General features: G+C 42.6%; 2 protein-coding genes across 31 annotated transcripts in view; both read right to left on the bottom strand.

Moving 5' to 3' along the window:
• Positions 1-624: 624 nt before the first annotated feature.
• On the bottom strand, positions 625-3,029 carry LOC139932908 (ras-related protein Rap-2b-like). Its single transcript, XM_071926868.2, has one exon. The coding sequence runs from the start codon at positions 2,650-2,652 to the stop codon at positions 2,104-2,106; it is 549 nt and encodes a 182-aa protein (XP_071782969.1). The 5' UTR covers positions 2,653-3,029; the 3' UTR covers positions 625-2,103.
• Positions 3,030-4,541: 1,512 nt separating this feature from the next.
• Positions 4,542-26,735, bottom strand: part of mbnl1 (muscleblind-like splicing regulator 1) — a 45,136-nt gene continuing 22,942 nt past the window's right edge. For 5 of the 30 annotated variants that reach the window (XM_071926852.2, XM_071926867.2, XM_071926851.2 and 2 more), the window contains 10 exons: positions 16,268-16,483; positions 15,788-16,036; positions 14,197-14,436; positions 12,955-13,008; positions 11,542-11,695; positions 10,507-10,542; positions 9,588-9,679; positions 9,154-9,198; positions 8,333-8,404; positions 4,542-8,090 (listed from right to left, as the gene is read on the bottom strand). In XM_071926852.2, coding sequence (XP_071782953.1) covers positions 8,348-8,404; positions 9,154-9,198; positions 9,588-9,679; positions 10,507-10,542; positions 11,542-11,695; positions 12,955-13,008; positions 14,197-14,436; positions 15,788-16,036; positions 16,268-16,483 — 1,143 coding nt within the window. In that variant the 3' untranslated portion in view covers positions 4,542-8,090; positions 8,333-8,347. The remainder of the gene's footprint in view (positions 8,091-8,332; positions 8,405-9,153; positions 9,199-9,587; positions 9,680-10,506; positions 10,543-11,541; positions 11,696-12,954; positions 13,009-14,196; positions 14,437-15,787; positions 16,037-16,267; positions 16,484-26,735) is intronic. The other 25 variants (XM_078287598.1, XM_071926861.2, XM_071926857.2 and 22 more) reach the window with 25 other exon arrangements.

A 26,735-nucleotide genomic window follows, 5' to 3' on the forward strand; every position in this document is an offset into this window, starting at 1 on the left:
CAATAGTGCAAACATGCCCATAGGTTGAATTTGGCAATTTGACCTTGGCTCTGTGTGGTTAGGGGACACTTCAGGCTGCAGCTCATTGGCCAGTCTGAGGAACGGCTTACAAATGCCTGTCTATGTATGGCTGATTGAACTTGGCTGCAGACACAGAAAGCCCTCTCTGTCCTCCACTCCACCACCTAGAAAACATGCGGCGGGAAGAGGGAAAAAGCTCTCCGCAGCTAAACACACTTACTGGAAACCCTGCCCACTACCCAAACATCTGGACTGAGAAGTTTTCATTCGCTTGTGCCATGATAATTTACTTAATAACTCACCAAGTCACCAAGTGCCATGCTCTCACTGCTAACAACTGAAGTCTATCATAGGATGAACAGAGAATGTTAATGGCTTGTGATTATTTTTTTTTTGACAGTTGTCAAGTATGGCATCTATTACCACATCTATTACCACATGACATCTGAATACCAACATTTAATCAGTCTTTAGTTGTGTGTTTGAAACAAGAGCGAGTTCAAGGATAAATTGGCTCCAAATAATGTTTCATTTCAAAGCAGCACTAAAGGAAAAGTAAAATGTTTGCTTTGTCAGCACAGAAACAAGCACAGCACACAAGTGTTACATAAAATGCTTTTTGTATTAAAAGTCTTTCAAACCAGACAGGTGGGTGGTAGAGGGTTTGTCCAAGGAGAAAATTACAATAAAGTCAAAATGTCACATTTTAGAAAAACAAAAAAAACAAAAAATCTAGACAACACAGACATGGCTTGCCATTCAGTGAACCAAAATCCTAGTGGGTTAAAGTTTATTGTGTTGTTCTTGGTGGACCAGTACCTCTAGAAAAGAGAAGGCCTGATTTTGACCTGAAACAGTAGGTCTGTTACGAGCTCAGCTTCCTGACTGCAAGAGAGTAAAAAAGGAAGAGGCTTTTTTTTTTTTTCCACTTTGACCCCAAGTGAAAATAGATAGGTTTAGTGAAAACTGCGAAAAAGTTCTGATTGCCATCAAGACGCACTGCAGAAGAAGTAGGGCTCATCAGTTGGCACAGTCACAGGAATTTTTCTTAGGAAGGCACTTGACATGGGGTCCTGGCGTTCCCCATGCAGCGACAGCAATGCACCAAGGTCCTTGTTTGTGCACACTGAGGAGGGACACCGTCAGCTAAGTGCAAGTTTCGTAATAAATCCACTTTCACCAAACCAGAAAGGAAAAAAACTGTATAGGCTGAATGCAACTCCACAGCTTGAAACACAGTTATTTTAGTAGCCTCTTGGATCATACTCGCTCTTTGTGAACTTGTAGAGCGTTCAGATTGGATTTGAGTGACCTATGCAAGGCTTGAGTGGTGGTTGATAAGTTTATGTTTCACAATACAATGCAAAGAGTTTCGGGCCCCCTCTCTTTCATTTCAGCCAAAAAAGCAAAAAAAAAATAAAAAAACGACGACCCTAAAAAGTGACCAATCCCAGCTCTGCCAGGGGGAGTTGGCAAACCCCATCTCCAAGACAGATGGACCCAGCCCAGAAGATGCAACAGGACAACTCAACACTAACCAAAAAGCATTACACGTTTCCATGAGCAAAAACGAGAAAATAAGTGTCTCTCTTAGGTTTCACAATAAGACATTCCCATTGAGGCACATTTCCAGAGAAGTGTCAAATACAAAGCTATATATATATATATATATATATATATATATATATATATATATATATATATATATATATACATACATACATACATACATATACACACACATACATATATATATATACATACATACATATATATATGTGCATATATATATATATATAAAAAAAAACAAAATCCGAAACATTCAAGTACTTTGTCATGTAAACACTTTCCAGCCTATTATACATAATCGATTGTTGTCGTCGTCGATTTTGTTTGTGTGCAATAAGACAACAGTGTGAGGAGAAAATACTTGCAAAAAAGCCTGCGGTCGATTCAGACAGCGCATCATGGGTTATCAACAAGTTATGAAACAAGGCTTTAGGAATAGTATGCTTGGATTCAGCCCGGATACACAATGTTGTTGTTGTTTTTTTATATATACTTTTTTTTTTTTTTTTTTTTTTAAAGCAGGACACATGAACAGCACTGGTCGCCGCCACTGGGAACAGTAGAATAGTTCATCTGCCTGACTATTTCTGCGAAGAGTTCGTCGACCGATCCTTTATTTTTGGCTGAAGTTTCCATAAACGGGCAGCTCCAGTCCTGGGCCAGCGCCTTGCCTTCCCCGGAAGAGACCTCCCTCTCCCCCTCCAGGTCCACCTTGTTCCCCACCAAGATCATGGGCACCCTCTCGTATCGTTTCACGCGGATGATCTGATCCCTCATCGGCTTGATGTCCTGGAAGCTCTGCTGGTTGACCAGGCTGTAGACCAAAATAAACCCCTGGCCGTTTTTGATGTACAGGTCTCGCATGGAGGCGAACTGCTCGGTCCCCGCCGTGTCCAGGATTTCCAGCACCGACGGAGACGAGTCCACCTCGATTTCCTTCCTGTAGAAATCCTCTATCGTGGGGTCGTACTTCTCGATGAAGGATCCCGTCACGAACTGGACAGTCAACGCGGATTTACCGACTCCGCCCGATCCCAAAACAACCACTTTATACTCCCTCATGGCTGTTCAGCAGAGCAGACACCTCCTTTCCACGAAGCCTCTTTCCCACCCGCTGGCCGCCCCGATGTTTTCAAACCAAGCTGGCTGGGAAGGCAGCCCTCTCGCTCGGATAGGAGTCAAATCCCTCGCCGGCAAATCTTCCTAGGCTTGTCTTCGGTGCCCGCGGATTACAGAGCTGAGGAGAATGGCCGTTGCTGGACATTAGCGGCGTAAATTAAAGCACATTTTGATTGCACGTATTGTGCAATGGTGCTGGGAAGCGTGATCGCTTCTCCTCTCTTGCTTGGCGTTTCCTGCCCACATCCTCAGCGCGTCAAGAGCCGAGGCTCAGTTCCGTTTTCTTAAAGGCGCAGTCATCCAAAACCTCAGTCAACGCAATCAGATCACCAGCTCTGCGCATGCTTGTCTGTGGCCTGTCTGGCTGACCTCTCCTCCCAACAAGAGGCCCTGAGCTGCCTAATGTCCCACCATAATCACCATGCTTATTTAAACATAACAGTTATGCTAATTAGATCATCAATTCAGCCAATTAATGCATTAATTAGCACATATTTCTATGTCAGCATACTTGTATTTACATAACACATGGGCAGTATTAATATGAACTCTCTATCTTAAAGCATTAAGATGTTCTAGCAGTTTCAAGGAAACCTGTATTTCCTCATTAATATGCAAATGTATGCAGCAAGGTGCTCCAAAATCTAATCTGATTATCTAGGGGAACCTCACCTGTGGTGTAAGAATTAAGTTTCTAATATTTATTGCTCTTTAGTTATTGTGTTCACAATAATGTGTCTACACACACACAGCCAGACGCCACCATGATGCCCCACATACCGTGTGCCATGGTGGCAGGACATTACAATGATAAAACTACAACAAGTTAACAGTAAACATGTGCTCCCCCATGAATGATGCAGTTCCCTTCATGACTAATCAGCAACAAATATGCCACCTTGTTTTGACCTGATTGTCTCCCAATCACTCTCGGCCATTTATCTTTATAGGAAAAAAAAAAAAAAAGCATATCTTGAAAAGTATAAAGAGTATCAAAAAGTTGAATACATTCACATGTCTCCTAAAGTACATTTATTGTTGGAATAGTATTTAACTGAAAGTAGGTAGAATGATACCATAACAAAAGTATCAACATTAAAAGTAAATCTTCAATATACTGTCAAGGTAAATCAGAGCTAACTGTGTGTCTCATCTTCAAAACATATTTTGGAAAGATTAAATAGGTCAGCAGTCTGTGATTATTACTCATTGTGATGACTTTTCTCTGACCACATTTTGCATGCTGTGTCTTTGTCAAAGTAACAACAGGTTCTTCCATAGTTGAGTAAATGATAGCTATTAGTTTTGTTCAGAGAGATGAGGGTATAAGGCTTCTTAAAATGGAAATACTGTCTCCAAATGAAGTACAAGCACCTCAATCCTTACTTAAAGGGACTTGAATCTGATCAAGTCTCTCCAAAAGCCAGAAAATAGAGAACTAACACCCATGGTGTCATCGAGTGGAAAATCTGGAACCGCCTCATATGAATGGGAGGCTGGTTTTGTTGAGTATCATCAGTTCTGACCCAGATAATGCATACTATCTGCAGGAAATTGAATGCAATCAAGATAACCTTTCTCATCTGTCCTTAATCATTCTCTATGGAACCGCTGCAGAATTAATGTCTTGATGACATCGCACCCTCAAGGTGAAGACGGTTGTTCATGGTTCATGATCACAAATATCAAATAGATTGTCCTAGATTGTCCCCCTACATGAGAACTGGGCCAAATAATTCTTAGCATTTTAACCCCCCCCCCCACACACACACACACACACACACACACACACACACACACACACACATACACAGGCAGTGACCACACAACTGTTGCATGAGCAAATCAAATATTGTTTTATTCAGATTTTTTTTCATCCATACAGCAAGAGTCAATTATGGAAACAATAAAATGTGCATAAACAAATCTGAAGACAGAATAGTACATTATTGTGTGGCAACTATTAGCAAATACGTAATTGGTGGTTGCACTTACAAGTAAAAAGCAGTCAAAGCGTACATGTGCCCCCAGCAGGGAAGAGAAACCTTGGTTCAAGCCAAGAGACTGAACATCTGGTTTAGAGAAAATGGTGCTTTGGTTCTATAGCAACTATACAGCGACCTCAAGTCAGAAACATGTTGACCTTGACTGGAGACTGTTACATTCATTTCAAAGACTAATTTGCCAATATGCATTTGGTATGGTGAGCCTTCACCTGCTGAGTGCACAGCTATGATAGCAGGAACAATTTCCTGTGAGTCAGTGTCGACTGTAATTATATGGCTATGATGAGAGAAAATATCTGGGGTGGATGGGTGCTAATATCTTGTCATTCTTTAAATAACATGGTTGCTTGGAAAATATTTTATCACACAAGAGTAAGATGACTTGTTTTTGAAGTATTATTTCTCCCCACTGTGGATGTTATTTATCTACTGTATGTGTAATTTGAAAAATATATTACTGTGTACTTTTTAATCTGAATGCGTTATGTTTCCTTACATATCTATGCAGTTTTTTTTGTTTACATGTTTGTTCTTTTACATGCAGTCAAATCAAACTATAGTAGAATACAAATTTTGATAGTTTCATGTATCAACTGTACCATGGGAGCAGCAATACTGCGTGACCAAGTCCAACAACTGATATATGGACATCATCTGATATGTCGTCCTACAAGAGTGGTGGAGTTAGCATGACATGGGGAAATCTACTCCCCTACAACATTCCCTGGCAATACTAGCCACTGATAAAATAAGCCGAAAAGCGCATATAGCTTTCTCTGAATGCATTGGCCAAGAAACTAGTGCCCTTCTTTGCAAGCAATTTTTTAGCTGGTCTTCTAATTTAAGAATTTAAATTAATCTAACAAAATTCCTTATAATTATAGATCTTTTTTATTCAAAATAATATCTCAATATGATACATGTTTTTTCTCTGTTCATTTGACTATATACAGAAGTGCAAAAAGTCAACCTTCGTCCCTTAGGTTAGAACTCATCATCTGCAGCATTACTGACTTCACCCATCTGGGAAAGTCTTTGCTTTCTCACACCTCATCTCAAACATCCAAAGACCCGTCAATCTCACTGTTCATTTTGGCCTGACATTCAGGGCAAACTTAAGAAATATTAAAACAAAAGTACATATCTTTTTGAAATGGATACAGTAGAAAATAATTTTTACTCTAAAACATGGACAATCTATATTTCAATACAATATATTTTCAAACATGATCTTGACATGTTACAAGGAAAATTTAAGTTGGTTAAAACATTAGTCTTTTTGTCTACTCAGAGTTGCTGCAGTTGCAGCAAATTAATTGATCTCATTCCTTGTATCAAAAAAGTCTTTCATCAACAAAATTAATTGATAATGTAACATCAACTGAAAAGAGACATCCAGCTATATGAATGAAGTGAATATTTAAAACTGACTCAACACATTATCATTTATATGGTTTGAAAAAAGTTATGAATGTCATACTACCTCAAAATCTACAACGGCTATATCAATGTTGTCAAGTAATATATAGTAAGGCAAAAAAATCTACAACTACATACCTCAAATAGATTCAAATCCTTAAGTAGTACATAACACATAAGTTCAATGAAATTTAAGAGAGTAATTGTTACTTTTACATAGAGAGAGAAAGAGAAAGAAAAAGATCATAAGCGGCATGTGAGAGAACTATAAAACATCATTGGTGTTCTTTACCTGCATGGTGATTGAAGGTACATTTGATTGGGCTGGGACCCATAATTGTAATCTAAGGCTTTGTTAGGTACATTACAATCGGTAAAGACACACTACACACCTCTGCAAAAATGGAAAAGGGAAGTGATAACTAACAGTTGAATGAAAGACATGTTTCCCTAATTGTTTTACACCTCTTAGGACATGCTTCAGTAACCCTTCGTGAATACGATTGAGAGAAAAACTGTGCTTTGGTTTCCATAGTCAGACCTACAAGTGAAGGAGAACCTCCGTGTTTTGCTAGGAAATACAAGTCAAAGCGATAATGCGTTGTATTTCCTCGAAAGTAAAAGTTCACATAGGATGGGTTGTGAAATTAGAGCAGGGTGACCAGACAAAACAATCATTCAAGTGCACATGTGGTTTAAATGACCTAATAGACCTTTGGGTCTGCTGTTGTTGTTTTTTATCAACACATGGTTCAACAGTGCTTCTTACAGACACAGTTTTCCCTCTTCTTTAAAAAGGGGGAACAAGGTAACACGATCTCAACTGAAGCTACACCCTCCACTTCACCAGGCTTTAGAGTCAATGGACTTGAGCAACAACTTTATCTCAACAGATAAATACGACATTTACTGTAGTCTATGCAAAAGAAGCGAAACAAAACCCTTTAGAAAAAAGAAAAAACTCAGATTTTCTATTTTAGTAGGAGAAATGAAAAAGAAATGAAAAAAACCCAAAACATTTAAAATTTTGGAGAGGACCCCATTTCTAAAACTGATTACTGAGAGAAATGAGAAACGTTAAAAAAAACACTCACAACTGAGATTCTGCAAAGAAAATAATATAAAAAAAGAGCCATACAAAACATTTACCTTCGGTAAACAGAATAACACTGCTGAGATAACACTCTGGTTTTAGCTGTATGGCCTTGATGGCACATGACAAGGTAAGAAAAGCTAGCCTGGCTGTGCTTTCAAGGTACACAGGTACGTTGGTTTACCCAGAACATTCATATGTCCAAGACCCTCATTTCAACATCTAGTTTCACTAGTAGCCGTAAAAACACAATACTGTACATGCTTAATCATTTTGGCGAATAAAATTCCTGTTAAAATCATTGTGCCTTTCAGATTTCAATTCAAATTCAAGGTGCATGTTTGCATTTCGCTTGTAAACCATGAAATATGGCTATCAATTAAAAAAATAATAAAGCACAACAAATAAAAAAGGAAAGAAAAATCTTTCTTGGTCTACTAACGTACCAGCACTGTATGTTGCTATGATGCAACCGCGGTCTTGACCTTCTGTGTGTGCAGTAATGATAATAATTAGAACAATTTGAGTGCTATGATTTAGTCAGACACAGAGGTGTGATGTGAAAGTCCCACAGGGGGAGAGACACACAGACCCTGGCACCAAGATGTCCCCTTCTCTCGGCTGGACGTCGACTTTGACAACAAGGAGGTTGGTGAGGTTGGCTCTTCTTGACGATGATATGTGGGTGAATGGCACAGACCATGTGTTGCACCCTAGATGTTTCCATGCGTGATGAGATCATCATTGTGGACCGGCTAAGAGATGGCAGACACTCCTTGTCCCATTGCTTGACATTCTGAACGTTATGTACATAAAGGCTGAACTCTTTTGGCTTGGACGGCGCCAGCACACATTCATTTGATCTGCAAGAAGACAAGAAGACAGGTATTTCACTTGAAAACCCGCAGCTGTTTTCTGCATTAGACTTCAGGATGAGAGAGACAATAAAGTATAAGGCCTAGACTCTGTGCGCACAAAATCAAGAAAAGGTCATATTCTAACAACAGGAACCTGAATCTCAAGCTGGTGCGAATATGATTCACACAAAATGGACAATCTTTATAATGAACAGAGAGAGAGGATAGAGATTAAAATGGGAACTCACTGTTCTTGAGAGGAACTACATTTGAGTCAAGTACTTGTGACTACTCAGATGATCTGCAGATATTATTGGAATCTGGGGGCAGAGACAGACAGAGATCAAATGAAATATCCCGCACCTAAAACATTTTACTCGGACATTGGCCGACAAAAATATCTAACACAAATCAGCACATTTTTTTAACCACGTCCTCTCACAGTGAGATGTGCTCATTGCTGTAAAAGGATGAAGATGACAAGATAGAAAAGCAATTTGGTTACAGTTGTGCCACAATTCATCCAGGCATGTCACAGGAGATATTATGCTAATACGAATCAACATTCACTTCTGGAGAGGAAGGGAAGGGGAGAGGAGGACTGAAGGGAAGGGAGAGATGAGGGGCACAGAAGGTAACAGTCAGTGAGGTGGCTTCCCCATGCAAATCCAAGTCCTCCAGCTTGTTGACCTGCACCCCTCAATACAATGCAGAAACCTGGCCTTGGACCAACAATAGCGACATGAAGATTTATCATAGCAACTCTTTTCACTGGTCATATTACTCTTATATAACTGTGTAGCTCTGCTTACAAATGCCTTTAAGAGACTTGAAATTGACTTGAAATCTTCTTACAGACTGTAATAATGATTTTGAACTTTTCTGACTGTGACAATGATGAGTATGTCCAGCTTTTAAACACTAGGAATGTGGTAAAGCTATGCCTTATGTGCTGGAAGCGACAGCAAAAAAAGACAAAAGCCAAGCACCAAATGGCACAGATAGCAACTGTTGCACAAACTGTGCGAATGGCTCTTAAAAAATGGAACAAAAACTACCTCATACATACCAATTGCATGTATTCGTTGGTAGTCAACTTTGATAAGGAAGAGTCCTCAAAATGGGAAAGGACAAAAATCGAGGTTAAAATGAGGACAAACATTAGGTGGAATACAGTATGCTTCTCTAGAAAGATTAGATACAAGTTAGATACACCAATATTGTGCTTATACTTTAAAGGATATCAATTTTGGAACTTCTCATAGTATGAAATGTGTATACATGACTCTAATACAAAAGTGTAGGCCAACAAGAGGGAGTACCGCCCTTTCCCCAGCCCACCCCCAGCTGTAAGACACAAGCATCCCCAGATCATCCATGTGCATTGAAAGACAGAGATGAGAGAGAGAGAGAGGAAGAGGGAGAGAGAGAGAGAGAGAGAGAGAGAGAGAGAGAGAGACAGAGAGAGAGACAGAGAGAGAGAGGGGCAGTAGAGGTGCAAACCTGATTGGTGGAGGCAGTTGCGAAGGGAACGCTTGTGGCAGATGTGGTGGCTGCAGACACAGTGGCTGGAGTACCACCGTGCATCATGGGAACTTTTTTGGAGGGAAAATCATGTAAGCAAAAATACACAGAGGAGCAGTGTAGCCACATACGTACCAGGCAAATTGGGAAGGAGAAAGAGGGAAGGGATCAGATAGGGGTTCAATTTAACTGGTTCCCTTCCTTCCCTCTGCCAACGTTGACAAAAGCTCTTGTGACTTGAAAACTTGACGTAGCTGTAGCAGTCACTTGTCACATTTGTGTGGATTAATAATGAGGTGACCAAATAGTTTCTTGGTAAACAGCAGATAAGAGCTTCTTTAAAAAGTGCTAATCCTGTCATAGGGGTCTTGAGAATGGAGTCATCAAGGCAGAGGAGATAAGGGGGGGGCAGGTTATAATTGAACTCCCTCAGCTTTTAAATGTTTTCAAAGGGGTTTCAACAGGTGTCAGGTTAAACCAGCCAAAAGCCAAGGTGGTCAAAAGAGTTGAGAATGGGCAGAGACGTGGGGTGGTCAAGCAATATAGGTGTACATAGAAAAGTAACAAAATGAAAGTCAATTAAACTGACATTATATATTATCATGGCTGTTATAACATACAACATTTTACTATCGCAATATTTGTCCCTGGACACTTTGCTTATGCATCAAATCACACATAATATCTTCACGCAACCAACACTGTGACTCTCAAGTCACCAAAACCCACATCAAAACCGCTAAGTGGTTGTGTCAGAAGCTAATTCTGACACACAAATTTCATCGGGTGGCTCAGGAAATAAGTAGCTGCCCCTTTAGATGTGCCGGTTAGATTTTGATGACGTGTGAGTCACAGACAAGAGGTTACAGGTAACTGAAGAAGGAAAGCTGGAACCTACCAACACTGGCTGCAGGTGTCATGCACAATATTGAGCCTGCCCATCATGCAGTGCAACAGGAAGTGGATTGGATAGGGAAGAGAAATCAAAACAGCCCATCACAAGGTTCGTTAGAGTGAGGGGAGAGATAAGTTGGAAAAAGGTTAATATCTCTTGGTCAACACAGTCATCAGTGATTGGACAAGGCGAAGTGGTGAACTCATAATAAGGTCATCTGTTAATCAAATGATAGATTCTGAATCTTAACTTTTGTCTGAAGTGTAATGCATATGAATGTGTAATACACCAAGAGGGATAGTGGTTATGATTGTAACTATCAAGTATTAAACATTACACACACACTCTAGACAGAAGTGAGAAGAACAGCAGCTGTGTACAGAAGCCAGACTCAGCCTACCATTTGCTGCCAAACTGATGCATTGGGTACAATTAACCAACCCATCCAGCCCCGTTCATCCCAGCCCAAGCCAAAGCCCCAGTGATAGTACGCCATCAAAATCCGAGTGACCACACCGTCAACATTTCAATCTAACTCTATGGAAACAAATTCTATCCCTTTCTCTTCAAAAGATCCATATCTTCCTCACTCATCCTGCATTTACTAGGAGCAGTAAAAAGCCCTATGGAGCGATGTAAAGGCAGTTAGTAAGCGAAGAGACATTCTACCCATTCTATACACAGAGTGGCCATGCAATGCCATACAAAGCGCAATGCACTTTGGGTTGAAGCTTTTGAAGCATTCTCAACTATAAATTTGAAACTGTACAAAATGTACAGTACTGTATCCTAGAATCAAATCCAGCTAGAGCTTTCTCTCCTGTTTCTCTTACTCTGTCTTGCTCTCTAATTTCCCACTGTCTAAAGAATAAAATACTAAAGGTGAGTGGACTGTCTATTTTCTGTATAACAAACTGTACTGAACTGCAGTCTAGTACTCTATGTCCACCCAACCTCAGCCGAGCAGGAGCCGGGTTACACTGATCTAGGATCCTCTGGGTGGTCAGAGCCTATCGGTGGTTGGAGTCGGAGCCATACCTGACGGGAGGAAAGCAGCCTGCTGCTGAAACTGCATGTTGGCCAGGGCCTGTTGGTACTGGAGCATGCCGGTGTTAAACACGGCAGAGGCCCCGTTGGCCTTCTCCAGGGCTGCCCGCTTTGGCAGGGGAGCCATGACACTATGGGGGATGCCCTGCCCAGCCAGACGGAGGGAGGGGAGTGAGAGAGAGAGAGAGAGAGAGAGAGGGAGAGAGAGAGGGAGAGAGAGAAAGAGAGAGGTGCGTGGAAGACAGAGAGGGTGTGTTGGAGAGAGGCAAAAACGGGAAAGAAAACAAAAAAAAAACAAACAATGGTACATACGTTAGAGGACATCATACAAACAGCATCACAACATCCTTGTGTGTACAACAACAACAACAACATAATCATCAACATTATCATCATCATCATCATCATCATCATCATCATATCGTCATTAGCAAGCAAGCAGCAGTCTGACACAAGTACTACACAAGCAGGAGCATGGTGCCTACTGGAGCTACTGGCTAACAAGCATTCATGTCATATCCATCATTTTATCAGGAAGCTTACTGGGATGATTACTTTGTACTCCTAGGGCTGACTAAATGCAACAGAAGCAAGCATTAACTATTAAAACAATAAGGCTGCTAACAAGAGGTGGAACAGATAGGAAGCACAGAGAGAGGGAGGCTGCACTGCTAGCTCCATGATAAACTGTGTAAGCCATGTTTAAGTGATGGTTCACTCCCAGACAGATGTCAAAAATGGTCTCAGGCCAAGGGGGTGAAGCCAGCCGTCGAAAATATTTTGCCAGTTGTCAATATTTACACCATAAAATGCGCGGTACATGGATTTTATCTTGGCATGAGGCCATTCTTGAGGTCTGCGTATCTGTGACAAGGTTTGATGATGGAGTGAACTATCATTTGAACTGTAATCATCTGTTATGGTGGGATCACTCCTGTATGATTTTACAGACTGTTCCCCTTTAGCCCCACCCGTATCCATCTGACATGCACTAGGAACACATACATGCACACAACTGATTGAGCCGCTTCACAACACTGAACATAGACTTTGGACGTAAGACTAAAGCCATGCCACCAGTATAAAAGGTCTACTTCCCTAGCCCTCACTGACTGTTGTTAAATAAGCTAGAGGTGATGAATTGATTGTGGCTCCTATCACAAATTCCATATTTGAATTCGTGTTTTTAGGTGAGTTTTACATGAACACGGTTGTTTGGTGTTGGATGCAACCTAAGCCTGAAAGCCACAATCACTTTATCACTGGCAATAATGACAGAGCAACAGGAGGAAAAACAGACATTGCACTGAGACAACGACAACAAAAATAGCTAGGTATCTTTGGTTAAAACATTGCTCTACAACAAAGCCACATGCCAAGCTAAAAGGTGAAAGGTCATAGTACCAGGTCAAAGGTTGCGTCGAGGGGTCGCTTCAGTGATTTGACAGCCGACTGAGTCTTAATTAGCAGGCAGCGAGCACATGATGGCAATGGGCCAATGGGGTTCAAGCGCATTAACATAAACCAGCAAGCAGAGGTGCATCATGGGGGCAGCAGTGCAGTTTGGGTATAGGTGAGAAAAAACAAAAACAAATAAAAAAACAAATCATTGGAATGCAATATACAAGGGGATAACAGGACTAAGGCATGCACAGTGTGGACACTAGCTCTACTGCTCAACAGTTATATGATCATCAATAATCAATGATTACTATCAAATCTACATTAGTTACTATCACACAAAGATGAATGTAATATAGCAATGACAAAATTATTCAATCAATACTTTAAGTGGATCTCACTAAGCGTATTTGACAGAAAATGATATGAAAGTACAATTGACAGGTTTCTTTTTCACTGTGCACATCATGGTCAGTGTCACATTACAATGATTCACCCCAAGGTCTCTGCCTTGCTTTATCAATAAGAGCATGTAGAAAACACGTTGATCAACAGACAAGTGTAACTGTACTAGTATTCACAGGTGCTGTTACTGTGCGGCAGGACACTCTGTTGCATACTGAAAGCACAATGAATCCATTTATTTATGTCAAGAGGAAGTGGAGTAATGGACAGAAAGGATGGTGTCACAGATAAGACTGGTAAGACCAGGCCATCAGAGAGACAGAAAGGCACCCTCTCTCTCTGCTTGTGGTCTAGGATGAGATGAACAAGGAGCAAGACGGTGATTCTGTCAGACTAGGAAGAGAAAAGCTGAACGCACTCAATGAGATTCATGACCGTTACAATGTATCATTGTCCGATCGTTCTTCATATCATCCCGCTCTGTGGCAACTGGTCTTTCCCTGCTGTGCGTTCTACTCCGAGCGGATTTTACCCAAATCAACATCCCATTCAGACCTTGGGTTAAAGTGAGACCTGAGCAGAAGCAGAACTGGAAAACCTACATAACACCGACCAAGAATTTGAGACACTTTCAAAGATCTGTTGAGTGTGATTCATGAAACACATTCCTTACTGGGTGATGGAATTTACAGTAGATTAGTGTCTATGGGAATCACAGCCCTGGTGTGTAATTGTGCTGATATAGATAAACCACTCTCTCAGTGTTAAGACATGATTCAAAATGGTGTGTGGATGTGTATGAGTGTAACCATGTTCTAAGATGGTGTCCAGGCTGCTCACCATGGCCGCGGCAGCTGTGGCCTGGTTCACCTGGTGCTGGGCGGCCTTAATTTTGGCCTGCAGATGGGCCGGGGGGTGGAAGTACTTGCACTTTTCCCGGGAGCAGCGTCCCTTGATGTAGTCCATGCACACGGTGACTGTGTTGTCGTTGGTGTCGATCATGGTGCTGTCTGCGGGGTGGGCGAAGCGACAGTCGTTCTCCCCCCGGGAGCAGTTGCCCCTCTGGTACTCCCGACACACCTGGAGACAGATGAGAGGGATAATGAAAAGACGTGGAGTCGCTTAAACAGACGGGGACGCTGCAGGAGGAGAGTGGTGCCACACGTCTCCTTTGTGTACAGGCAAAGCGCTTTGTGTATTTTGTGTCTGTATGTAGGACACCAGAGGGCAGCACCTTCTTTCACATTAGAGGTAGCATGCACATTAGTTTTGTTTTCTACCCACTCTGTTTATCTGCTCTGAGCATGCCAGCAGTGCGGTGTATGCTTGGACGTGTATGTACACTATATAGAACTACATCAAGGAAACGCATCGCATGAATACTTTCCTCAGCGCTGGGGGCTCTGCAATGTGTGGAATGCTTTTCCTGGCATGGTTTTAAAGGGAAAATCCTAAAATCCTGAAACACTTGCATTTCTGGGCCCATTTTGTTGTTTGGTGGCGCATTTTTCTTATTCCCGCAGATAACTGGCCAAACAGAAAAATTACATTATGTCCCATTGAGATATTTCCAGCGCAGCAACAACAGAGTTATGTTATTTACGTTATGTGTCAGTCCCTCAGAATCAAAAAGCAACAGTTTATTTCTAGATCATTTTGCAGCAACATTCAACAATCATACAGGGAGAAATCCATCGTAGAAGAGGAACAGATACCAATTCCTCTACCGACAGTGGCCTCAATAGACCAGAATGCAACACAGCTGCAAGACAAGTTGCGTTTTGAGTGAGGGCCGTGAGTCTCACTTCTTCCAAACCAGAAAAACTCGCTCTCTTGCTCTTACTATCACTATCGGCATCGCTATCGCTGCTGCTCTCTGCACCGACATGTAAAACCAGCGGCTGAATGCAACAATTTCAGGCCTTCTGGGAAATGTAGGAAATCACTAACTGAAGCAGAAGTACATGAGGAAGGTTGAGGGAAAGTGGGCCCACCAAAAAAGTAAACACTTCGTCACAAATTAACTGTTGAATTGCACAGTCACATATTGATGATATATAGCAGTGTAAAAGTACAGGGACGGGTCACTGCTTTTACTATTATGATTCAGTGCTCTGACACAATTTAGGAATGTCCCGTAAATGCTCAATGGGGATTGTATCTGATCGCGTAGAGATAACATAACTGTTATGCTTGTTAAGCCACTTGTTAACAACTCTCGCCTTGTTTATAGGCTCATTATCATCCTGGAAGACACCGCTCCCATCAAGAACAAAACACAACATGGAATGAAGTTGATTAGAGTTTGCCTGGGGCGCTTATAAGGATGATTGGATTGATTCCATGCCATGTAATGCATCGTTTCCACAGTACAAAATGTGGAGAAAACCTTTGCCAGCCTCTATGAGCTGTCTGTGAGTCAGTCTGTTACCTCCAGTCTATCTGTCCTCAGCAGTTTCTGGGCGGCGGCGGCGGCGTTGGGGACCTGGCTGATAGTGGGGCTGGAGGCCATGAGGACGGGGGTGCTGGGTAGGATCTCCGGGGGCATCAGGCCTGGTGACACGGGGCCCAGGTAGGGATTAAAGGCCGCCGCTGCTGCTGCTGCTGCACTGGCGTTGGTGGCCAGGCCTGGGGTCACCGAGAACACGGGCTGGGGGTTGGAGGAGGGCATTAAATAAAGCTGGAGGAATGAAATGACAGTGAGTAACATGTACACATCAAGATAAACTGTAAGCTTTTTTGTCTGGGAAGAGACAAGGATCAGCTGAAAGACAAATTGCAAGGCTGAAAGAGCCACGTAGAACGTAAAGATGCTGTATCTTTTCACGCATGAATGTGTAGAGTGACTTGTCAGAGATAGAAACGTGTGAGCAGTGTATGTGTGTGTCCCTGTACATGTGCTTGGTCTCACCATGGGCAGTAGCTGTGGTGTGTTCATACGTGTGTGTCCTCTCACCATAGGTGGTAGCTGCGTGCCGGGCATCATGGCATTGGCGAGCTGCATCTGCTGGGCCAGCATGGCCATGTTCTTCTGCTGGATCAGGTTGTTCCTGCCATTGATCTCCAGCTGGGTCTTTAGGTGGGGAGGAGGGTGCAGGTACTTGCAGTTCTCCCTGGAACAACGGCCCTGAGGGGGGGAAGGGGGGGGGGGGGGGGGGGCAGAAGAGGGAGAGGATGGGAGAGAGATTCATGAAGGTAAGAGCTGATTCAGGCAGAGTTGAATTGTTTCGGTGTCTTCTAATGACAAACCCATTTCACCTTTTGCTATGTGTAATATTCCAGAGAAAAAGATGCATAATGCTGGAATGTGTGCATGTGTGTATTAGAAGTATGAGTATAGGCACAAGTAGGAGAAGTAGGAGTACTGGCACAGTGAACGTGCCTACCTACTCTGTTTATAGCTAGCTCAGTGCCACAAACTCAAATTCATATTAGGTCCGGGCTGAGTCGAGTGCTAATTGTTAACGGCTTGCTATTTCGGTCAATCCTGGTGGGGACGTGTGTGTGTGTGTGTGTGTGCGCGCGCGCGCGTGTGCACTAGCCCCAAGGAGGTCGTGACTGGCACTGTGGGACTGATCTCCAGACGTCCAGCTTGGCTACATGTCTGACAGTCGCTATAAATACCAGTCCACTCATATGATCCATAGATATTGTATCACCAGTCATCTGGAGGTCACACTTCAAAGCCTTCAAATAATTATCTAAGACAGGGATCCCTTTTTGCTGCCTGCTGCGAGTATCCAATTATACCGTCAGTCTGGGGTCTAGGAGCAAGCCTAGAGGATTTAAAGTCAAGATGGTCTGACACACACATACTCACGCCAGAAAGAATGCATACACACAAAATGCATGCAGACTGGGGTCATGTTCATGTAACAGGTGGCTGACATACATCTCACACACACACACACACACACACACACACGTCTGTTCTTTAGGAAAGACGTGTATTTACTTTCAGCCCTGCGGCACAGCTGAGCTGACTGTGGCAGCCGGCGCTCTCCCTCGCTGACAGAGTTGTCCCCACTGGGATTCACCTCAATACCCCATCATGACTTCATTCCCCTCTCCCATCTCCTTCACTTTCACTGACACTGGAGCACTAGACAGGTGCGAGGCAAGGGGAGGGAGGGGGGGTGGGGGGGGGGGATAAGGAGGGGAGGGACACTTAAATGGCTGAGGGCCTCTCTTCAAGACACAGATAGCGTGTCGGTCCAGGAGTCTGAAGTGGCTAGCTCAAGCTCTCTTTGGATTTCCTTCATTTTCACTTATCTCAGATTGTGTAACACAAGGCCGGAGACAGCAATGTGCACTGCATGGAGCGGGACCACGACCTGCCAGAACCTTCTCTCCCATATCGGCTCTACTCTGTGTCCCTGTCATCTTTCCTACTGTCTCAGTAACGGAAGAAAGGGAACTGTTTGCTGTCCTTTAAAAAAAAATGGAGATTATTTCAGTGGTCTGTTTGCACATAACATCCTGGGTGAAGAGCATGACAAAGAGCTGACAGGGACTAATGGGGCGCACATGTCACTAAATATGAGGGGAGACGTTACACAGCAGGGCTATGTGTGTGTGTGCGCAGACATGGAAGAGACAGAGAAGGCAAGACAGAGAGGGCAGTGTGGAGAAAGAGAGAGAGAAAGAGAGAGAGAAAGAGGGAGAGGGAGAGAGAGTTGCCTCGGGACCAGCTTGTCGAGGCTTGAGAAAGACACCCAGAGCCAAATGCTATCAACTCGGTCAAACCTCTGATCCCTGCTCTTCCACTGCCTGTACCATACAGTACATCGCATTATTTACAGTAGAAGCAACTGTATGAATAGCGAAACTGAGAAAAATGACATATATTATTTCATCTCTTGTCCCACCAAAGATTGCAAATTACTGGCACAGAAATGGATAGCATATAATTTAGTAGCATTTACAGACACAATTTTTGCTGATATTAAATCCAAACCGTGGTCATAACCTTTGAAAACAAAGTAGTTGTTGCTGCTTGCCGTTGTAGGGCTGTACGCTACAGTATATGATCATAAGTGGACGACTGATAAGAGCCTGCAGATTGAAGAGACAGATTAATGACTTGCGTTTAAAATGTGCACACAGAGGTTGATGGATTCCGTCCTCAAGGCGGTGTAATAGCTCACAGAGTCTACAGCAGGGCTACTGTGTACTAGCAAGCCGGCACCATGACGAGAAGCAGCGGCGGCTAGTAGCCTACTGTAAACTCCTCTGACAGGTAGACAGGAGAATGGACTACATTAAGCCATCTGGCAGAGACTTGTATACGGAACAACACGTACTGTAAGAGTGAGCTGAAAAAGGAGAGTTTTCCAGCATGTTTTCAGTGAAGGGATAAACTCTTCAGACCTTTTCTAACGCGGTGGCGTGTCTGCCTGCATGGCGGAAATATTTACACTTTTTTTTTTTTTAAAGCAAAATTCAAAAGAAGCATAATTTTCCATGCAGAGGTTTCCTGTTAACGTACATGACTGCCCAGGCTGTACGCTAACCACACATCCCCGAGCCGAGCTGAGCTGGCATTCAGAAGCATTCTGACACCGACAACGCTGAGAGCTGTGTGTGTGTGTGTGTGTGTGTGTGTGTGTGTGCGTGGGCGAGTGTGTAGGTGCATGTGTGTGAGACGAGGGGAGCTGAAAGCAGGTTCTGATAGCACTCATCCAGAGAGTGGCAATGGCATGCAGCAAGGGGAGGGTGTGAGTGTGTGAGTTGTGTGTGTGTGTGTGTGTGTGTGCGGGGGTGTGTGGGGGGGGTGGTTACGGAGGCATGAGGGATCGTGTTGCGCTCACCCCACCTGACCCCGTCCGTTGACCGCTGGATTCACCACTGCAGCGAGGGTGGTGGAGGGGGGTGGAGGGAGGGGGGCGGGGTGTAATCGTGTGGTAGTTTATGAGGAAGAAACATGTGGCTTTGACTCGAGCTAACTGCCGTTGCCATTCTGCCGAATCATGCACAAAAACCCATCAACCGACACGGGCGGCCATTTTGAATAAAGAATCAGGTCCCAGAGGAGGAAACGTCAGGCTGTATGAGTGGAAGAGAGAAAGAGAGAGAGAGAGAGAGAGAGAGAGAGAGTCATAGCGGCTGTGTAGCAAGAGCCTGGCTGCGTCAGGGAAATTTTAGAACTTGCAGGAGAAGTGATTAGTGTGGGTCACCCCATGCAGGGAGGAGAGAGAGAGAGAGGGGGAGAGAGAGAGAGAGAGAGAGAGAGACAGACAGACAGAGACAGAGAGAGGGACAGAGAGAGCGAGAGAGAGAGAGAGAGAGAGAGAGACAGAGAGAGAGAGAGAGATGGAGATGTAGACAGAGGGTATGGGGAGGAAGACGCTCGCTCTCACATGATGTTTTCTGGCTGCTGTTGTGACATCAGGGGCCTTGAGGAGCAGCTAGCGACGGTGTCCACGGCAACAGAGCAGCCCGACACTCCCGTTCTAACAACACACAGATTCCTGGAATCTGCCTGATCACTGACAGATACAGGAAATCGGCAACAAAAACACTACAGCCGTAACTACTCCTACAGAGGAGCGGACACGCTATTCTACACACCCAGCCTTTCTGCCTGGTGTCCTGACACACAGGCCTTTCTTACAGATGGAAATATGCTAACATGCTAATGCTGTCATTACAACCGTGACCGTGTCATGGTCATTGCTGAACAATAGAGATACCATCTTAAACATTTCTTATCGCTGACTGGTGAAACGCAACCCTTTTGTCTTCTTTTGTCCATTGAGGGATTCTAAACTGAAACAGAAAATTTGCATTATCTTTTTTTTTTTTTCACTGACACGGTTTAAACCTATTTTCTAATCATGCAAATAAAAAAATTGGACGCGCTGTGAAGGCCATACAATGATTCAAATCACATTTTTCATGGCACTGTGGGAAAATATACCTGGTGAGAATCTGATTAGTGCACAGACTGATTTGCCGCTGCTCTGTGCTTACGCCAGATATTATGAAAACACTGAAGCAAGCAGTTGCAGAACCATTCACTCACACCATTACTTTATTCCCTAATGTCAGTGCAGATACAAGAATGGTGAGCATACAATAGATTAAATTGTAGTGTGTTTTTGGAACAATTTTGCTACTACAATTGATATGGCAGATATGATGTTTGAGTAGCTGCCCTAAATGTATCCTTAAACCTAAACCAGTAAACCTTAAGTAAATCTTACATATAGTATTTTGTCTAGGGCTGGAAAAAAAATGGACAAAAAATGGATGGACAAAATTAATTATCATGATAAAGAAATTATTTTGATTTTGAAAACCTATGCAAAATCATGTTAAATAAACAAATTGATGATTATCGCATCGAACTGCATGGTAATATAGAGTATGATCACTACTTGAATCAAGTCCCTCACTCTGTCCTCACTTACAGAGACATTTATTATATTTATATATAGAGCATATCATACTCTATTTATGAATATACATGAATACAGAGTATGATAAAACTCTAACACTAACAAATAATATTCCCTAATTTGTTGCATAAATTGAAAAGCAAATACTAATTAAAATCTCACAAAATGAGATCATAATTAGTATTTGCTTTTTAATTTATACAGCAGAATCGTGTATCACGATAACTTGATATCATGACTTCTTCACAATGATTCTATTTGAAAGACACTAAATGATAATATTGAATTATTTCCCGGCCCTAGTTTTGCCTTGTCATTGCACAAAATATTATGTTGCATCCTGCAATATATCACGATTAAAAAAAAAAGCTGATCCAAATTGTTGCCTCGTTTTTAAATAGCAAAGTGAGCATTTTTGCGAGCATCACTTTTCTGAACGTCCCCCCACTGCTCCACTGAACTTGCTCTGCCTTCCTGAGGCTGGATCCAGGGTGTGGATTATATTAATAGCAGGAGCCTGTTTCTCCTAGTCAGATCTGACTAGCCTAACTCCAGGCCATGGTATTTGGACAAATAGGGAACAATAATCCCACTGGCTACTGTGCAGTCTGATTGATGATAGGTTGTAACAACATGTCCCACCCTGATCTCTCTCTCTCTCTCTCTCTCTCCCTCTTTCTCTCATATACACACACACCCTGCTTTTGTTACTGTGTGGGATTTAAACAAACAATGAATCAATGTATAAAGAATGCTGGGTGTGGCTGCATCCCGTCCTTTGGAGGAGAGGACATGGAGCATGAGACGAGATGTGTTAATGTGTGTGTGTGTGTGTGTGTGTGTGTGTGTTGCAGTGAAATATATATCCAATAAACTATCATTAAAAATTTCCTACGGGTCTCAAACTGTGGAAGCAGACTTTAGCATTTAGCAAAAATCCCTGGATTAAGCTACTTGGAAAAAAAAGAAGAAAAAAAGCCGAGCAGCAAAATCATTTATGTTGCACTAAAGACCACCAGCCATGTCTCTCCATCACCCATTTGAAGTATCGCCCATGAGTGTATATCTATTTCTCAAATCATACATTTATCGTATCACAATCAAAACACACTAAAATCACAGTTAAGGTTTGCCCATGTCTTGCTTTCCCTCCCATCTCTGAGGCTCCAGCGCTCCGCTGTGTTCGATTACAGTGTAGATCTGCTCTGCTCGCTGCCCTGCGTTCCAGTGACTTCTGTCTAAACATACACAGAGATGAAAGCCCTCTCTCCTCACACACACACTGTGAATGAAGCTTTGTTCTGCTGCAGAGAAGCAGAGACTCAAAGGGCCGGGCCCGGTGGTTGGTCTCTTTTGTCTACTGTGCGCTCAAATATAGCATGAAATATAAAAACATAATAAGCCAGCCCATATATGGCCTATGCGCTGTTCGTGGTACATGACACCCACACTGCTGTATTTTCCTGATATTCAGTACAGGAGTAGTAGTACAGTAGTATCATTACATAAAGCAATTTACGATATATACATTTGCGTGGCGTAGTCTTATTGTCAGTAGATCTACAAGCAATTAAGCTGCCAAAAAGGTAGACAGCAATTTACAATCAATAATACCCCTATAAAGTACTATAGATTTCCATTATGTTGGTAGCCACTTAATTGGCAGTAATTCTCAGTTAAATTGGCAGTAAGCTTTTTGCAGTGTATGTAGAGGATGAAGAAGAAATTAAGCATCTAAGCAGTCTTATTTGATGCAGGGTCGTTTCTGTACTGCGGCCTGCATTTATATATCAGACCTTGAACGCACTCACTCACACACACATACTGACGCACACAAACAAACAACGAATATGCACTCATCGCAAAACCCTCTCTCTCATTCACACACACACACACACCCCCGTGATTACGACTATATCTCTCCGTTGGGTTTCAATGTACACAGTGATCCACACAGTGGAGCTTAGTGGTCAGGGAGTTGATGTGACCGGGGGGCTTATGAAGATATGGAGGCGGGAGGGAGTGTTAATCTATGATAATAGTTATGATATGCCCCCTGTGACGCATTACTACCCTCGCTAAACAATGTGGGAGAGAAACGGATTACGGGCCCGGGCGAAGCCACGCCACAGACCGCATAGGGAGAGATAAGGTTAGCCAGATAAATACAAAAGTTTGTGGGAAAAATTTGGGGAGGAAAATGTCATTGGATCTGAAAGTGCAGATTCTGGGAATATCATCAAATGAAACACTGTGCAAAATTCCAATGGTAGCGGTTAGGGATGGGACGATGTGTTGAAATTCAATATTCAAAATTAATTGCAATATTAGTTACATTTTATTCTGCTGTAGTAATCAAAAACGAGACGGCTTGACCATCACAATTTCACAAGCTCTCCATTGAAATTATATTATTATGCACTTTGTAATGATATTTTTAGATTGTTGTTTACATTCTAGCAAGCCAATGCTATTGCTAGAGAAATGTGTGGCTCAGAAATAAACTCTGCAGTCATACTTTGTTGTCATTGAACTTTTATTTATTAAATCGGTTTGTATCGAATCGTAAACCCCATATCGCGTATCGAATCGTATCATGAGACAAGCAGCGGTTTTAACTGGTGTTCATAAACACACACATATGCATGTGCAGTGAGCACCGATGCGGTGGCACAGTAACAGCCACACAGACCTAGATATAGACTTAAACACACACCTGACACACACTCACACACCCACACACACACAGTTATTCACACTTGAGAGGGTGTTGGTTCTCAGAAATGCCTAAGGTCAGATGTCACGTACACAGGAGCCCTGGATCTAAACTTAGACCCTTCTGTCTTTGCCCCCGCCTCTCTCTCTCTCTCTCTCTCTCTCTCTCTCTCTCTCTCACACTCACACACTTTCATGTCACGTTATTCGCACCAATATTTCCCTACTGTCTGTGTTCAATACGACGTTGCTTCTTGTCCTGTGAGAGGTAACGAGGTTAGTTCCGTGCTGTTCATTATCTGTAATAACAGAGCAATGACGCAGCTATCGATTTGAGCTGCAGCACTTTATGAAAGCCATCCAATACTCGCAGCGCAGGAGTACGTGGCGCGGCCTGCGAATGTTCATTTAATCATCTCCAAGCTCCACCTCCCAGTGGGAGAGAGAGAGAGGAGTCACTGCACAGAAATCACACGATCCACGCGGCAGCGAGGCGTCAATAACGCCACTGTTGTTTCTGAAATGATTGAGGCGTTCTCGTTTCAGGGTGCAGAGTGAGGATCAGAGGTGGGAGGAAATGATTCTGTATCCATGAAATTCTATTGACAAGTGGATGCTGAGTCTCAATATTGATAACTGATACATAATACCGGTGAAAATTATAAAATTATCTTTTTGAAATTGAGAAATAAATTACCCATCTTGTGCTAGTAATTGATTCATAGATTTTTACTCAAAAATATAACTGATTTTTTGCAGTTAAAGGAAAGGGGAAAACAACAGAATAGTAAAACACTATACTATCTAAAGGGAAAATTTTGTGTATTGCAACACATCTAGAATTGCTTTTGTTATACAATGCAAAGCAAAGCAATCTGATTGATCCAAGACAAACCGTGCTGGTGCAGTAATTCCCATAAAGCACAGCTAGCCATGGCATGCCAAATCTTGTGGCCACCAGAGACCTAGACTAGAGGTTGTTCTTGTGTTGTACTTTTTTAACTTCATGTATGTATATGACAGGTGTTGGAAACCGATTTCTAAAAGCCATCGCACCCTTGAGGACATTTATTACTGTGATTATGGTAATTATGTAATTACAGTAAAGAACACCTTCTTCTTCTTGGGTTTTACATTGCTATATTACTGCATTGTGGCCTGTGGTATTGTATCAGGATGCCTAATACTAATAAAGATTATTTCATTGAATGTCAAGACTATTCACTGGCTAAGCTTGAAGTACTACTAATAAATATATCAACAGACTGATATGAGACAGCCTGTCTTGTTAAGATAAGCAGTGCACTACACTCCAATACTGTCCTCAATAATAACAAACAGCAGGTGAACTTTGCAGCTATCACTGACACAGACAGATAAGGCAGAGAGGAAGAAACTCCTACTGTATAGACCTCTGAACTCCACCGATCAATGGAGCGGTCGGTGAAGGCGGAAGTTACAAAGGGCATAGAAAAAAAAAATATCCATGGACTTAGATAAGAAGAGGGTTTACAATACGACTGCCCCATCTTTCTGTTTCTCTCATCTTTTATGCACACTGCAGCCTTGTTTCTGCAGCTTCTGCAGGATGCGGTAGCTTATCTGAAAACTTCAAACGCTGAAAAAAAAAGTTTAGAGGGATGTCTCCATTCCTTTTCTCTTTTATATACCTTTCTTTGATCTCGGCTTTCTATTCTCCCTTTCCAGCCCCCACCACTAGCACGGCCATCCCTACAGTGTTCAGCTCCTGCGCAATTCTGCGACATCTGAATAATAGAAAGGCACACCGATAAGTCTGCTCCATCCGTAGCCAGATAATAAGCACAGGGCTGATGATTAATTTGGTCTGCGGCGCTAACCGATTTAATCTGGCATGTATTACGATAATCTGATCTCACAGGCTGTAATCCTGTCCACGGGTCTAATCCCACTGTCAACTGGCATAATCCTGTTTCTGCATGCGATTATCTCCCTCTAACTTGGCACCTGCTCGATCAGTATGCTTTCACCCCCTTTCTTTCTCTCTCACTGCAAAAAAAAAAAAAATCCACTTTAAGGAGCGATTTAATCTGAGATTTACTCTGGTATTTTTCTTGAAACAAGTGAAAAATTCTGCCGATGGATTGAGATAATTCAATTTATTTCCAAGGCAATTTGACTCATTTCAAGAATTCTCTAGAAGTGTCAATATCATGACACAAGGTGGGAAAAGGCGGATCACTCCACCATCATCGAGAAAATGACACTTGATCCGAGACACTTATCGAAATAATTCGATTTGCATTTGTAACGGGTGAAATTATCTCATCCCACTGGCAGATTTTTTCACTTGTTTGAAGAAAAACAAGAGATTTCAGCTCAGTATTATGTTATCATATTATGGCTTGCTGAAATGAATGATTTCTGCACTCTTTTGCTGAGATACGCCAAGCAGCTCTTCCCTGACCTACAAAGAGCAGTAAGAGGAATCAAGAGAACGTGATAGTGGACACATATAAAGTGGAAAAGGAGAATGCTGTTGATTGGAGAACGCGATGCCACGGGTTTGACAGGCCCAGACACTGATGGGGAGGAGGAATGTGCTTGATCGAGAAAAAAAAAGAAAGAGAGAGAAAGACAGAGAGAGAGATGGACAGCTATTTCGTTCCTTCTCGATTATCCCTTCACATCTTCGTATCGTTCACCCGCCACCCCCCCCCCCCCCCGCCCTCACCCTCTGGCTCCTGGCAGCGGCTCTCTCACGTTAGGTAGCAACAGAGAGATAAGGCCAGGGAAAACCTGAGTGATGGACTAAATAGCAGACGAGAGGGAGGGACAGTTTGAATAGGTGTTGAGAGAGCTGAGCTAAGTGAATAGCTGTGCCCTCAAGCTCCTCTCTCACCTGTCTAATGGCAGGATAATGGCTCTGCTGACTGACTGAATATGTGACTGTTAGCATGTGAGAGGGATTGAAAAAGCACACGAGAGAGAGAGGGGGAAAGTTAGAGGCGGGGAAGAAGAAAAAAGAGTAAAAGGGAAAGGAAAAGCCGGATCAATTATAAGGCTTAAAGTGAAATATATCCAGTGAGGGAGCGTGACATGTAGCCTATTGGTTTCAAACTGTTGAAGACAGAATTGTCCACAGGATGTACTGTAACTTCTGGCTCTAAATTCCTCTGTGACAAGGCTAAACAAAATTGAAAGCTGAGTGATTACCTCCGCTAAACTAATTTGTCTGAAGACATAAAAAGAAGATGATGAGGGTTGATTGGTTTGTTTACATTA

The sequence above is a fragment of the Centroberyx gerrardi genome, chromosome 13 (genome assembly GCF_048128805.1).
Source record: "Centroberyx gerrardi isolate f3 chromosome 13, fCenGer3.hap1.cur.20231027, whole genome shotgun sequence".
Taxonomy (NCBI): domain Eukaryota; kingdom Metazoa; phylum Chordata; class Actinopteri; order Beryciformes; family Berycidae; genus Centroberyx; species Centroberyx gerrardi.

Excerpts from the sequence above, each read along its gene's own strand:
- LOC139932908 (XM_071926868.2), bottom strand. The coding sequence starts at position 2,652 with ATGAGGGAGTATAAAGTGGTTGTTTTGGGATCGGGCGGAGTCGGTAAA.